The sequence below is a fragment of the Populus euphratica genome, unplaced genomic scaffold, assembly GCF_000495115.2.
Source record: "Populus euphratica unplaced genomic scaffold, PopEup_1.0 scaffold329.1, whole genome shotgun sequence".
NCBI classification, from domain to species: domain Eukaryota; kingdom Viridiplantae; phylum Streptophyta; class Magnoliopsida; order Malpighiales; family Salicaceae; genus Populus; species Populus euphratica.
The window spans coordinates 53,819-69,404 of NW_011500009.1; the positions used below are offsets into that span (position 1 = coordinate 53,819).

General features: G+C 33.3%; 2 protein-coding genes across 3 annotated transcripts; both read left to right on the forward strand.

Moving 5' to 3' along the window:
* The first annotated feature begins 6 nt into the window (after positions 1–6).
* On the forward strand, positions 7–3,245 carry LOC105141318 (probably inactive leucine-rich repeat receptor-like protein kinase IMK2). The gene is made up of 2 exons (XM_011048500.1): positions 7–2,018; positions 2,387–3,245. The coding sequence occupies exons 1-2, from the start codon at positions 164–166 to the stop codon at positions 3,007–3,009; spliced, it is 2,478 nt and encodes an 825-aa protein (XP_011046802.1). The 5' UTR covers positions 7–163; the 3' UTR covers positions 3,010–3,245.
* Positions 3,246–11,250: 8,005 nt separating this feature from the next.
* Positions 11,251–14,148, forward strand: LOC105141319 (BRISC complex subunit Abro1-like protein). 2 transcript variants are annotated; one of them, XM_011048503.1, is made up of 3 exons: positions 11,251–12,266; positions 12,472–12,569; positions 13,770–14,148. In XM_011048503.1, exons 1-2 carry the CDS (start codon positions 11,391–11,393, stop codon positions 12,523–12,525), a joined length of 930 nt encoding a protein of 309 aa, XP_011046805.1. In that variant the 5' UTR covers positions 11,251–11,390; the 3' UTR covers positions 12,526–12,569; positions 13,770–14,148. The 2 variants fall into 2 exon arrangements, with proteins under 2 accessions (XP_011046805.1, XP_011046804.1); XM_011048502.1 differs by having other exon boundaries at positions 11,252–12,266; positions 13,822–14,148.
* The last annotated feature ends 1,438 nt before the right edge of the window (positions 14,149–15,586 follow it).

The following is a 15,586-nucleotide window of genomic DNA, read 5'->3' on the forward strand; positions in this document are numbered from 1 at the left end:
TTTTGTCCCCCCCTTATCTCCTCTCTAACCTCCACTATCACATTGCTCCCTCACGGACCAAATTTCTCCTCGCAATTCTCTTTCTTTCTTCAAAGAGGAGAGTGCAGACACTCTTAGAAACTCTCTTCATTTCTTTCAACGCTCTTGTTTCTTGAAGTTGTTCATGGAAAATACTTGTCATTCCCGCGACAAGTGCTTTCTGTGTGCATACTTATGCTTGTTTCTACTAGTTTTTTTGCCCCAGTTTGCTTCGAGCCAAAAATGGGACGGTGTAGTTGTCACCCAATCAGATTATCGATCTCTTCGAGCTATAAAGAATGAACTGATTGACTTCAAAGGGTTTTTACGTAGCTGGAATGATAGTGGATATGGAGCTTGCTCTGGTAGGTGGGCAGGAATCAAATGTGTCAAAGGACAGGTTATTGCCATCCAGCTTCCTTGGAAGGGACTAGGTGGCAGAATCTCGGAGAAGATTGGTCAGCTTCAAGCACTCAGAAAGATTAGTTTACATGACAATGTTCTTGGTGGTACTGTCCCTTCTTCTCTTGGTTTTCTTCGCAATCTTAGAGGGGTTTACCTCTTCAACAACCGGCTTTCAGGTTCTATTCCTCCCTCACTTGGTAACTGTCCTGTTCTTCAGAGTCTTGATGTAAGTAACAATTCACTCATTGGTACAATTCCTCCAAGTCTTACAAACTCTACTAAGTTATATAGACTTAATTTGAGCTTTAATTCGTTAATGGGGTCGATCCCAGTTGGTCTTACTCAATCCCCTTCTCTCATATTCCTTGCTATCCAACACAACAACCTCTCTGGGTCAATCCCAGATTCTTGGGGGAGTAAGGGGAACTATTCTTCTCTCCTTCAGTTCTTGACCCTTGATCATAATCGCATTTCTGGAACTATTCCTGTTAGTCTTAGCAAGTTGGCTTTACTTCAAGAGATTTCTCTTAGTCACAATCAGCTTTCTGGGGCCATACCTTATGAAATGGGGAGTCTCTCAAGGCTCCAAAAGCTAGATATTTCAAACAATGCTTTCAGTGGAAGCATTCCATTTCGCTTCTCCAATTTAACCTCGTTAGTCTCTCTGAATCTTGAGGGAAACCGTCTCGACAATCAGATCCCAGAAGGTTTTGATAGATTGCATAACCTCTCAATGCTCAACCTGAAAAACAATCAGTTCAAAGGCCCCATCCCAGCTTCTATTGGAAACATTTCCAGTATCAACCAGCTTGATTTAGCCCAAAATAATTTTAGTGGAGAAATTCCAGCTTCTCTTGCTCGCCTAGCCAATCTCACTTATTTCAATGTTTCTCACAACAACCTATCTGGTTCTGTTCCCTCTTCTCTTGCTAAAAAGTTCAATTCAAGCTCCTTTGTGGGAAACCTTCAGCTATGTGGCTATAGCATTTCAACCCCATGTCCTTCACCCCCTCCAGAAATTCTTCCAGCTCCAACAAAAGGATCACCGAAACATCATCACCGAAAACTTAGCACCAAAGACATCATCCTCATAGCGGCTGGTATCCTCTTAGTTGTGCTGCTGCTTCTCTGTTCCATTCTGCTGTGTTGTTTGATGAAGAAAAGGTCTGCTTCTAAAGAAAAGAGTGGCAAAAATACTACGCGGGGGCTCCCAGGGAAAGGTGAGAAAAAAGGTGCTGCGGCGGGTCCTGAAGTTGAATCTGGTGGTGAAATGGGTGGGAAGTTAGTCCACTTTGATGGCCCATTTTTGTTTACAGCAGATGACTTGCTGTGTGCAACTGCGGAGATAATGGGGAAGAGCACTTACGGAACAGCATACAAGGCAACATTAGAGGATGGAAATCAAGTTGCAGTGAAAAGGTTGAGGGAGAAGACTACAAAGGGACAGAGGGAGTTTGAGACTGAGGCTGCTGCTCTTGGAAAGATTAGGCACCCAAATCTCTTAGCACTAAGGGCTTATTATTTAGGTCCCAAAGGAGAGAAGCTTCTTGTTTTTGACTACATGCATAAAGGGAGCCTTGCATCCTACCTCCATGGTAAGTTAATTCTACCAGTTTTAATGTCATCTACACTATCTGCACATTTAATGATTCATTTAATGATTTAGGAATCATTTTAGAGAACCAAAATCAAGATGAAATAAAAATTAAGAAGGCTGAAAGTAGATGAAACATTTGGTTTGAAACAAAGGAAATTTATGATCATGCTTTCATGAATCTTAAATAGCCAAAAGAAGCTGTTAATGATTGTATTGAACTTGTGAGGTACAGTTTTGGTGTAAAAGATGAGTTTTGAGCAAGACCTGTCTATTATGCTTCATGGGAACATTGATGGCAAGGATTGAATGAAAAATTTAAAGAAAAAGTAATAACTGGCCTTGTCTACCTTAATCTTTCTTTTGCAGCTCGTGGACCTGAAACCACTGTCAATTGGCCAACAAGGATGAACATAGCCATCGGCGTTGCGCGTGGAATCAATCACCTCCACAGCCAAGAGAACATCATTCATGGGAATCTCACATCAAGCAACGTATTACTGGACGAGCAAACTAATGCACACATTGCAGACTTTGGCCTCTCCAGGCTCATGACTGCTGCTGCCAACACGAATGTGATTGCCACTGCTGGAACACTCGGCTATCGCGCACCAGAGCTCTCAAAACTCAAGAACGCCAGCACGAAGACTGATGTGTACAGCCTCGGGGTGATCATTTTAGAGCTTTTAACTGGGAAATCACCAGGTGAACCAATGAATGGCATGGATTTGCCACAATGGGTTGCATCAATAGTGAAGGAAGAGTGGACTAATGAAGTCTTTGATTTAGAGATTATGAGGGATGCACAAACTATAGGTGATGATGAGTTGCTTAACACTTTGAAATTAGCTCTGCATTGTGTTGATCCCACACCAGCAGCTCGTCCTGAAGCCGAACAAGTTGTCCAGCAACTTGAGGAGATTAAGCCAGAGCTAGCTGCTGCTGCTGCTCGTGCTGATGAAGGAGACGAAGTCCCACCAACAACTGAATAAAGAGTATCCTATTCTTTTTGCGTGCAAGAAATAATGTTTTGTTACAGTTTATTTGTGCTGCTTTACAAGGTGGTGCGCTCTATGATAGTGGGGGGAGGGGGTAGTAATCAAATTCTTTAATTCTTATATTCTTGTCTACTGTATGTATATACAAGACAGTAAGTTCTTTTGAAAAATGTAATCTTTTTTTATTGGAATAATAATGTATTATTTCAATCCATCATTCTTTTAGTAAGCAGAAAAAATCTTAGATTATCAAAATTATCAAATTTCGTAATTGTGTGTTTTTTTCTTATATTTAGATGGTGTTTGGTTATGCTAGTGCGGCTATGGTTGAAAAAAAAAATAGTATAACACATGTTTGGTTAATCACTAACCTTATATATATATATATTTTTTTATGTTGGTCTCAATTCAAACTGCAATTGAATTGTAAAAAGTGAAAAGCAATTACGCATTACTTTTCATGCGTTTCTTATCTCTCTCATCATCAACAATTACGCATTGCTTTTCATGCGTTTCTCATCTCTCTCATCATCACCAATTTACAATTACATTCCCAACTATCCTCACCCAATTTCCAATGGTCATAAAAACTTAACAAATTGTTTACAGAAGATTGTAGATCAATGTTACTATTGATGTAAACTCCTATTTTTAACCTTTTCTATACTATTCTTTCATGTGTTTTAGCTCTCTCTCACCACCAACACTTTCCTAGTAACCACGGTCAATTACGGTCCTCTACCTCATAAATTTTTCAGTTACGGTTGCAGATCAATGTTAGCATTGATGAACTAAACCCCAATTTCCTTCCCCAAACTATTCTCCTCTTTCGTCTTTTGCTACAACCCCGTTTCTATTTTGCCCTAAAACCACCAACGCATAGGACGACGCTAGAGCAAGCTTCTTCCCCTCTATCCTTTTTTTTCCAAACGAAGATCAAAAACACAAACCTTCATCGATTTGTCCCTCTATTGTTACAATTGCATAAAAACCCAAGAGGTTCATGTTGGGAAAGGTCCACGAGCGAGATACTTGTAAGTACTATGAGTTCCCCTTGTCAATTTTGTTTAACATGTTGCTTAAAATCTAATTTCTTTAATGGGTCTCTATTGTTTTTTGTTTTTGCAGAACAAAGTTACAGCACTGTAGTAGTTTGCAGAACAAAAAGAGAGACTGAGGAAGTTCTTGCCTTATCTCCATCTTCATTTTTGTTTTTTTAGATGAAAAATTGCATGTTTGTGTTACTATATGCTCGATTACTGTTAACACTGCAATTATTAAATTGATCTATAAATTTCATTGTTGTTGTTGTTTGTGTTCTATTTACTGTGCCTTCATCAATTTTTTTGAATTTATAGCAAATTTCATTGCTTCTTTTGCTTGTCTTCTGCTTTGCATATGTTTTTAATTTTTTTTACTTGAAAACCTGCATTTTTGTGATGCTTCTGTGTACTGTGTTACCCATGTTAATTTTGTAATAATTGTAGCTCAAAATCTAATTTATGTTCTAGATCTTCATTGTATCTGTTTGCAGGACAAAGCTGTAGAACCGTGCTGGTTTGGACACCTAAACAGATAGACTGAGGTAAGTTCCCGCCTTATCTCCGTCTTCATTTTTATTTTTTTCAAAATAAAAAATTGCATGTCTGTGTACCTGCATGATCAATTATTGTGTGTTCTACAATTAACAAATTTCATGGTTACTGTTGATTGTCTTCTGTTTATTGTGCCTTCGTCAATTGTTTTGAATTTAGCAAAATTTAATTGCTTCTATGTACTACTTGTCTGTTGTTTTTCTTTGTTTAAATCTGGTTTCATTTTTTATGTCTACTACTAGCTGACGGTGCTGCTACTAGATTATTTGCTTACCAGAAATAATGTGATGCTTTGAAATTTTATCTATGTGTTGTTCTTCATGGTCTGATATGTTTACTATGCATATTGATGTTGTTTCTATTTGAGCAACCATAGATTTCTTTATTGTGCATGTGTTTATTGTAATTGTAATTAATGCCTTGTTAGCATGTCGTGTAGGGTTACTTTTATTTCTACTTTTGTAGTCAAAATCAGAATTTTGAGTCTCCTTTTGTGTGTTTGCATGCTACAAAAGAAAGCTGGGTTACTTTGAATGTATAAAAAGATTTTGTTATGTTTGTTTTTTTCCCTCTGTTTTTAGCTTCCAAACAACATGATGACGATGAAGTGTTGCTTGATAATTCAAATATTATATCATGACTGAAACTGAGTTTTTTGAACAGTTAAAAATTAATGGGTTTCAATAAATTTTCATTACAAATTAGCAAGAATATTCTCATTCAAATACATGCATGGTTAATGTTTGTTGCTAATCACACAGCTTTTGTAAATACTGAACATTGAGTTTTATTATTGTTTTAGTCCACGTTTTATGTATGTGCCACAATGTAATTGATATCATTGATTAATTTTAAACTTTTGTTAAATATGTTAAAAGATATCATGGAAGGTCTTGAATCTTTTAATAAGGCTGCTTGGACAAAGAAAATGTTACATATATTTTGTGATATATGCATTAAGGCAATTGATATGGGAATGAGACCTAATACTCATTTCGATAAAACAGGGTGGAAATTTTTTATAACATCATTCAAAGAACAAACTGGTCATGTATTCATTAAAACACAATTGAAAAACAAATGGGATGGATGCAAAAAGAATTGGAGGATATGGAATAAGCTAGTTTCTAAAATTGGTGTTGGCTGAAATAATGAATTAGACACAATTTCAACTAGCGATGAGTGGTGGAAACAAAAAATTCAGGTACATTCCTTGTCATCTTAACAATTTCTTTTATTTTTGTCAAATTTCAACACCAAAATTTTACTAGTCTTGATCCTTCATTACTTGATTTAATTTATATACAAGAAATTATAGGAGATAAAAAAATTCAGACATGTAGGTATTGAGCAGTCTTTGAAGAATAAATTTGACCGAATGTATTCCAATATTGTCGCAACTAGAGCGTTTGCATAGGCTCTTTCATCAGGTGTACCTACTAGTAGTGATGTTGATCCTGGTACAAGCAATGTTGATATTGCTCATGATGATTTGAAAGAGGGCAGCGGTGATTTGGAGGAAGATGTGATTCCAGATTTCCAAGCTAACATGGCTCGAATGGTTGAAGGGATAAATATGTCTAGCAGTAACAACACAAAAAGTGGTGGAAAAAAAAAGAGCGAGATCATTATGATGTGCAAGGTAAAAAGAAGAAAACATCTGGAATTGGTGTTCAACTGATGTCAAGGTGTAATCAACTACTTGAGAGTATGTCGACTAAGAGTGATTCCATGTCTGTTAATATGGATCGCGAAGGCTATAATATTCCCGAGGTGATGACTGAGCTGCACTCAATTCCTGGAGTTTCAATTGAAGATAAGTTCCATGATTTTGCTATGAAGTATTTGAGTTTAAGAAGGAAAAGAGAAATGTGGGCTAGTATGGTTGATAAGGAGCAGAAGCTGAGATGGATGACATTGTATTATTACATTTTCTTAACCGTTAATCAATTAACTATTCACTTGCTTAATGTATTTATACAAGCTTATTTTATTGTTGCAGAATAATGGGATGCCAGTTTTAAAAAAGAGTTTTTTTCATTTGCCAAAGTTTATCCGAGTCATTGTATTCTTCCAAATTTCATGTTGAGATATATGGGCATTTTCATTTGCAGTAATTTACGTACTATTGTATTTATATTAAATTATTTTTCGAGAGCTAATATACTTGCACAAGGATATTGTTAGTTTTTAATGTTGTATTTTATCAATGAATTAAAACTGTCATTTCTGTTGTTATTAATGTTAAATGGTTGACTATTGGATTGAATTTGTTGGTAATTTTCCTTCATTGTATTGTTCCTTGAAGGTCTTGAATATTGAGTGTTGCTGGTAAAATGCATGTTCTATCATAATATACCATGTGCAGCCCTGTTTGTTTTCTTTTATACTATGAGTTGATGGGAGTTGCTGCCTTGTGTGTCCAGTTGTAATTGTAATAAACCATATGCAACTACTATGTGAAATGTTGATGTGTTTTCTTTTCTGCCATGAGGTGATGAGAGTTGTAGCCTTGTGTGTGAATTTATATTCATTGATATACCATATGCAGCTACTATATGAACATTTACTTGTTTTTTTTTTTTTTTTTTTTTTTCTGTTATGAGCTAATAAGTGCTGCAAGTAATTGAGATACCATGTGCAACTACTATTTGCTTGTGTATTGTGATAAAGAGCATTTTTTTTTTGTCGTGAGAATTGATGGAAGCTGATGCCTTGTTTACTAATACTATTCATTGCTGTTAACATGATTGTTTAAGCTACTATGTACAAGTAAGTTTGGAATATTGTCTCAGCTATTATGTGCATGAGAGTCAATGCATGTGCTACTGTAAATGTTGTTTGAGCTACTAGATTTGTCACCGATTATTAGAATACATGCTGCTCTCTTTAGTGCGTTGCTGTTGGAGTTCATATATATAAATTGTGTTTACAGTTCTTGAAATACAATATTTATTACTTTTTAGATTATTTCTGTACATGTTGATGTGCACTGTTATGGTGATAAGAAAAGAAAAAAAAAAGTGGGCGAAAGGAATCTTGAATAATAAAATGAGAACAAAAGGTCAAAAAATACATGTCAGTATATATTAGCTGTAAAATTAACATTATATGTTACTTTTACTGTCTATACGTGATAATGTACTTATATTGAAAGCTAAATAAAATAACTTTTAAAAAAGATGTAAAAACAGTGAGTTTTTTTTATAGAAAGAGGATTATTTGTAAGTCAACTTTCAAATAACTTTTTTGCTTTATAACAAACCTCTCAAACCTTAACTGCATCATATAAGCAAGTGGAACACTATTTTTGTTGGCTTTACAGGTATGAAAAAACTTATGTTGCACCAACTATTTGATAGTTTTTTTTATTAAATGATATTTAATTATTTAAATATTTTTATTAACAACATATATATATATATATTTATATATATATTTATATAATTGGAGTTATAGATGATTCACGGTTTAATGACATATTTAATGGGGATTTCAATGGCAATTATAATAATATAATAAACCGCATTGTAGACCACATTAATTATCCTAGTTGTGAAGGTAGTGGTGCCTTATTTTCTGGTGCTGGAGATGACAATGATGGAAACGATGTCGATGATAGTAATGATGATAGTGATGATGACGGTGATGATAACAGTGATGATGACGATGAATTTATTTTAATGAGGCATGATAGTAATGATGATAGTGATGATGACGGTGATGATAACAGTGATGATGACGATGAATTTATTTTAATGAGGCATTTTTATATGAAAAAATTAATTATATGCATAACTAGAGCTATAAACATGTATTATATTAATTATATGTATAAAGAACCTTTACGGTTTCGTATAATACAGGAATGCATTGATTGATAGAGGTTTTAAGAGGTTATTAGAAACAAAGTATTAACATGTTCAGGGTGGACGCAACCACTTTGTTTAGTTTGTGCATTAAATTAGAAACGCACCATGGCTTAAAACCATCAAGAAGAATGAATATTATTGAAAAGGTAACAATGTTTCTATTTACAATAGCAGTTAGGGCGTTATAAAGACAAGTGTAGGACGATTTCAGCATTCAGGTGAAACTATTAGTAAATGTTCTAAAGAGTGCTTAAATTATTATGTTTGTATGCTGTGGAAGTCATAAAACTAGTAGATCCATAATTTACGAGCACGCCTAGAGAAATTGTTATGAATCCAAGATTTATGTCACATTTCAAGGTAAGATGAATTTTTGTTTAATTAAGTTTAATTAAGTTGTTTAAATGAGAATGAAATATGTTATCAATGTTTATGAGTACTTAATTTTTCTAGGTTGTAGAATTATATCAGTGCAATTGATGGAACACATGTTCATGCCTTTATATCATCTGAAAGTCAAATTCCATTTATTAGAAGAAAAGGTGTACCAACACAAAATTTCATGATCGCTTGTAGTTTCGACATGCAATTCATGTTCGTGTGGGCAAGATGGGAAGGCAGTGCACACGATACACGTATTTTTCTTGAAGCTATTGACAATAGCAATATCAAATTTCCAAAACCTCCAAAAGGTTGTTATTTTGACTAAAGTGAAGATTTGGTAATTGAAGGAATATAATATATTTTTTTAAGTTTTGTTATTAATTACCATATTGTTATTATTTACAAAAAAAAATATTATTTGATTGATGTTGGATATCTAAATAAGTATGGGTATTTAGATCCCTACAAAGGCGAGAGGTATTATTTCTAAGAATTTAGGTGGCATAAACAACCAAGTGGTCGGAAAGAAGTGTTTAATCGTGCACAATAGTCACTACATAACGTGATCGAATGTTTTTTTGGGGTATGGAAACACAGGTGAATTGTTTTTCAAAACATGCCTGCTTATTCATACAAAACACAAGTTGAGATTATAGTTGCATCAATAGCACTGGAGATCGCAAAAAGATGCATTTTTTTTTTCTGAATATGATCGCAACCCCAATTTAATTCGAGATGACTTTTTACGTAATATTGTTCAGGTTTCAGCCGTTCAAGGCTCACAAAGGCCTTCACGTATGAATTTTGTATGCAATGAAATTGAAAATAATTTAATAGAACAATAAAGGAGTACATTAATGTATAAATATATTTCATTTTGTTATGTAATCATAATTACAAAATACCTATGTTTTGGAATTATATATATGTGTCTATATATATCCTTTTAATTAATTCAAATCAAATATAAAACACAAAACATATTAACCAAACACAAGAAACTATTTTTTAACCATAATTTAAACCACAGTTTTTTAACTAAACACAAAATTATTTTTTAAAAAAAACCATAACTTCAACCACATTTTTAACCAAACATTAACTTTTTTTGAAATCAACCTCACAAAAAATCCTTTTTATTAAATTATTTTTTCCAAACCACAACCATAAAAGTTACCACAATACCTAACACGCGCTTAGGGTTGTTTGAAAGTGTGGTTATGGTTGTTTTTAAAAGTATTTTTAATACCAAAATATATCAAAATAATATTTTTTTTATTTTTTAAAAATTATTTTTTAGATCAATGCATCAAAACAATTCAAAACATATAAAAAATTTTTTATATGTTTTGAATTGTTTTGATGCATTGATCTAAAAAATAATTTTTAAAAAATAAAAAAAATATTATCTTGATATATTTTGGTTTTAATGCTCCTGTAATTATAAACATATCTAGTCTTGTGGGTTTAAAACTAATTTTTAAAAAATTAATTTAAAATTAATCTAGTTTAATCTCGTTAAAATTAAGTTTGATTTTATTTTATTTTAAAAAACAAATCTTTTTAAAAATGTCATTTTAACTTAAAACAAAATATAACAAAATCAATTAACAAGGTTAACATTATTTGATTTTATAGAGAGAATAAAATTGGTTTAAGAATCATTATCTTTATTGAAAAGAGTTTTCCTCCTTCGATGACAACAAATTATAACAAAGGAGAAGGACCTCGTTCACTCTCTTCTTCCACACTACTTGATGACTGATGAGCAAGCAAGGCACCATCGAGTGTGATTTAGAGCTCGTGAGGGACTCGCCAACCATGGTGATGATGAGTTGCTTGGTGCATTGAAACCAGACCGGTTCCGACAAGCTCTTTGGGTGTACAGAAGATTAAGCAAAATTGTAGCATTTTCCTGTACTTTTTGAGGAGGAAAAAACGACTAATTTTGGCTTTCAATTTATTTTGGAAGGTTAACTATATACGAGGGAAGTCCACGGATTCTTTGATTCTTGCAATATTTATTATGAAATTAGGAATTGTTCATAAAAATAAATATAATATAAGGTAGAAATCATGTTTATAATCGGTGTCTATCTACTTTTATTTAAAAATTACCAATAATCAATTATTTTAATTAAAAAATATTATTTTATTTTTTAAAATTAAATTTTATTGAATCAATTAAATCATTAAAAAAAATTAATAAATTAAAACTGTACTGAATCAATATATTATCTAATTTAATTGAATATTCAACCTGAATCACTCTCTAAATTTCTATTAGCTTATGGGCCGAACTGAATTTAATAATTATATTAATAATGGAAAGAAAATTAAAAGCCAGTAATTTCTCTTTCCTTTCCTTCCCTCCTTTTTTCTCAAACCAAACACGGTATTTATTCATTGCCCCGCCATTAAAACGACACCGTTTCTTATCTTCTCCCTCAAACCCAAAAAACACGCTCGTCTCTCCCAATACCTAGCCCTCTCTCTCTCTCTCTCTCTCTCTCTCTCTCTCGCCATGGACGATCTTCCATTCCAAAAGATCACAATATCAGGCCCAACATTATCCGCCTTGATGCACCGCATCACCACTTCCCTCGGCGACGTGGACGGTCTCTTATTCGGCCACGTAACCCATCTCACCCCTTCTACCCTCACCGACGACAACACTCCCCAAAACCCCGATTCTAACGTAATCGCTACGATTACCTCCTTCTTCTGCCCTAGTATCCCTCTCTCCTTCTACGACTCGCTCGGCCGAGTCGACTCAGTGACTCTCCACCGACTCGTCTCCCCAACAACTCATCAAAGCAATAGTAGCAGTAGCAGCAGTAATTTCCTCGGCTGGTTTTCCGCGAGAAGGAAGTCCCCAATCCGCCCTTCGATGAGGGAATTCTGCGTTTCGCAATCTTTGAGCCGCCTTAAGACGGCGGCGAAGGGTGAGAAGGATTTGAATCCGTGCGTATTTTTGTTATTTACCACGCCAGTGCAAGGCGAGTTGTTGTACCATACGCATGAGTATCGCGCGTATCAGTTTCGGGTTAATTCAAGGTGTTTTGACCCGAAATCGATTGGGATTGATAACATTGGGCCGGATTTTCGAGGAAACTACGGGTGTTTTAGCCCTAATTCGCCGTTTCCGGAGTTGAAGTGTGCATCGGCGATGACTGATGAGGTGGGGGAGGGTTTGAATAGGATGGATAGGGTTTTAAATGATCAAAAGGAGTTGGATATGGTTGCAGAAGGGTTTTGTGTTAAGGATTTAGGGAAGTTGATGGGATCGGAGACGCTGAATTCTACGAAGAGTTTGGAGGATTTGTATGAGAAAATGTTGTGTAAGCTTGACAATTTGGCTAGGCAAGTTGAGAAGAGTAATGCTAAGGTGTTGGAGATGGTAAGCATAGGATAATTGTATTTGTGCATGCATTTTGTGATTAGCTTCTTAATAATGGTTTACAGTACTGATAGATGTAGTTTGTCATGGCCAATCATCAATTAGAAGGCAGAAAGATTAAGTATTGAACTCTGCCTTGTGGATTAGGCATGTTTGTCCTGGATGGGTTTGGATGGCATTGATGTTTGCTTTGAACTTTTGGCAGGAAAATCATAATAGGAAACTGAGGTACAAAATTGCCAGGCCTGTACCAGAATAACTGCTTCAGTCCTGTTTTTAAGTTTTTTTTTCTTATTGTATCAGGTAATTTTGTTTCTTTTGCTGAGGTTTTTCTTTTCTTTGCTGCATTATAAAAAAAAAAAAAAAATTTCTTTTCTTTGCTGCATTATAAAAAAATAATAATAATTAAGTGTGGTATTTTGTTAGAAAATAGAGTTCTATGCAGAGCGGCTACAATCATAATAACTGCAACATGAATAAATGATGGGTTACATGATTTATGAATTGAATATTGTGTCACAGTGAGAAATTGGATAGAGAACTAGCATTAATTCATCCATTTCGCAATATGTTGAGAGTTTGTTGTGTGAGAATACTCGAGTTCTTATGCTCTCAAGTTCACGATAATTTACTGTTTGGTGGGAGTATGCGCTTTCAAGGGGTCCATACAAGTTTTCCTGGTTTTTCAAGGAAGCTAGAGTTCATATATTGTGCTTATCTTTGCATAGAAGATTTGCGCACAAATGTTTTTTTTCCCCCTCTTCACATTAACTCCTGAACTTCTCTTTAATGTAGTTTTTACTTTTTGAGTCACATGCATGCTAAAAGATCAAAAGAATTCGATTAAGCTTATCCAAGTATTACTTTTTTATATGGTTTTAAGTTTAACTTGCCTGAAGAGGGACTAGACTCATGTGTAAGAATAAAAACACGGGTTCCCTATAGCTTCACAACATTTTATGAACATATTGTTTCTCTCTTTAGCTTGATGTGTATGGTTTCCACTTATGATAAAGCTATTTATGGTATTTCAAGTTTATCCTATATTAGCTAGCTACTTAGCCAAGTCAATTCTGTGTGTCATGGTGTCATGATTTCCCTTCTTAAATTGTAACGCTTGAATTGAGACTCATCTCTAACAACTGTTCATGGTCCCTGTTATTTTTTATAGCAATCTATGATAACACTTTGAATCTAAGCCTCAGAAAACTTGTCTGAATGGTTCTCAGAAATCTCTTTATTCATTTGCAACTTTGCTCCTGGATACCCTATAATCTTGTCTGTGGATTTGAGGCAGTATAGACTGTTGTGAAGGTGTAGTCATGATTCTAGTAGAGCCTGTCTTTTGTGTTTGTGGCCGAATAATCTTACATTTTAACAAATTATTAGAATCTGGTGCCATTTTTCTTTGTAAGCTGACTGAAAAGTGTGATCTTCCATTTGACATTGAAGTTTGAATTTTCTTAGCACTTGGCTGAAACGTTAGAAGCTGATCCGCTTTAGATTTCTCATTTTTCCTCCTGCCCTGTTGTTTTGGGGGAATCTTTGTGAACAGGAAGGTGCCCAATCACGTAGACATTGTTTGGGAGATCTGTAATCAAGAAATTAGTATTGATTGCTACCGTTGTTGTATATTTGTGGCGGGAGTTCAAGATGCCTGATTATCATTGAGCCGCAGATGATACCAGCAACTGCTTTGCGGTGGATTTTCAGAACGGCTCATTGCCCCCTTCTTTTTGAGTTTGTGTACACTGTACACTTTCATTGTATTAAAATCGTTGCTTTGTTCTATCTTGAATTTGCTTATACAAGGAGAACTGAGAACTCGATGTTGGTTTAGAAAAGAAATGAAATCAAATGGTTATGCTGCTTTGATCTCTGCATATTGAAGATTTCATTTGTGCTCAGGAGCTGACACTGTACCTTTCATCCTGTAAATACTGGGTCAGATCTTAATTGGTCTTAAGACCAAACCGGGTCAGACCACCCAATCCGGTCTGGTTCTGATACCATTGCCTGGGGATGGCAATTTGTACTCTCATGTAAGGTTTCCACTATATTCATTCAGTCAGTTCATTCAGTCAGTGTTTCCCCAAACGCATTAGCATTATTGCATTTTGATTTTTTTTCCCTATGTTATTTATATTTTTCTAATTTAACTCTTGTATGATATGGATATGGAGTTTAGAGTTATCACAAAAAAAATATTAAATATTTTAATATTGTACTAGTATCAAAAAAATATTATAATATTGCTATTTGGTCGATTTAAAACAATAGTTAAATAAAAATAATTTTAAAAAAACTAAGTTAATAAAATTTATAAAGTCAATGATTTGACTTGCAAGTTTGGTGAGATAATTATAGTATTTTTTATTTACAAGTTTAGTAAGATTTTTTTTAAATTAAATTTAATTATATAATTGTCTGTTTTTTAAATCATATAATTAAAAATAATAATTTGAAAAAAAAATGTTATTGAATTTTAGAAAGTTGTGTAATTTTTTTTAAAAAATTATTTTTTATTTTATCTTTTAATATTAAACTCATTAAAAATTAAATTTTATAATTAATTATGTTTTGTTATAAGGTTATCATAATCTTAAAAATTATTTCAGTATTAGTTTTTTAGTATTATTTACACTTGATTTTACGATTATTATTTTTTTTATCATATAATTAAATAAAAATAGTTTAAAAAATAAATTATTAATTTCAATGGAATTCATTGCCTAATTTATAGTTTGACGTGTTGATTTGGGTTATCTAATTCACGAGTTTAATAGGTTTACCTATCAAACCTAATTTTTTTTTAATTTCCGATCCTTTAATATTTTTATTTTTTTTGTTTCATTTTTATTTAATATTGAATTGGTTAAAAAATAGAATTCATGGTTTATTTTTTTATATTTTTTATAGGGTTATCATAATCTTAAATAAAAAAAATTTAGAGTTAATACTCGATTTTGAAAGCATCTAATATTATCATAAAATTAAATAAAAATAATTTATAAAAACAACAAAGTTATTAAACTTATTGAAATTCATAACTCAGGTTGAAAGTTAATTAAAGTCAATTCAATCTTGTATTGTCTCGATATAAAAACAAATTGTTATTTTAAAGTTTTTTTAAAAAATTATATTATGTTTTTACCAGTCATATAAATTGTTTTTAAATTTATTAAATTGAATAATTCAATTTAAATCAGTTCCCACATAGTTTAATTAGAAACTCAAGTTAGACAAGAAGTCAAATTAATAGATTTTAAAATCAAACGGTTTGATTAGATTTAATAATTTTGTTAAAAAAATCTTCATAC

Coding starts and splice junctions, on each gene's coding strand:
- LOC105141318 (XM_011048500.1), top strand. CDS start 164: ATGGAAAATACTTGTCATTCCCGCGACAAGTGCTTTCTGTGTGCATAC. Junction 2,019..2,386: donor CCTTGCATCCTACCTCCATG/GTAAGTTAATTC, acceptor TTTCTTTTGCAG/CTCGTGGACCTGAAACCACT.
- LOC105141319 (XM_011048503.1), top strand. CDS start 11,391: ATGGACGATCTTCCATTCCAAAAGATCACAATATCAGGCCCAACATTA. Junction 12,267..12,471: donor ATGCTAAGGTGTTGGAGATG/GTAAGCATAGGA, acceptor AACTTTTGGCAG/GAAAATCATAATAGGAAACT.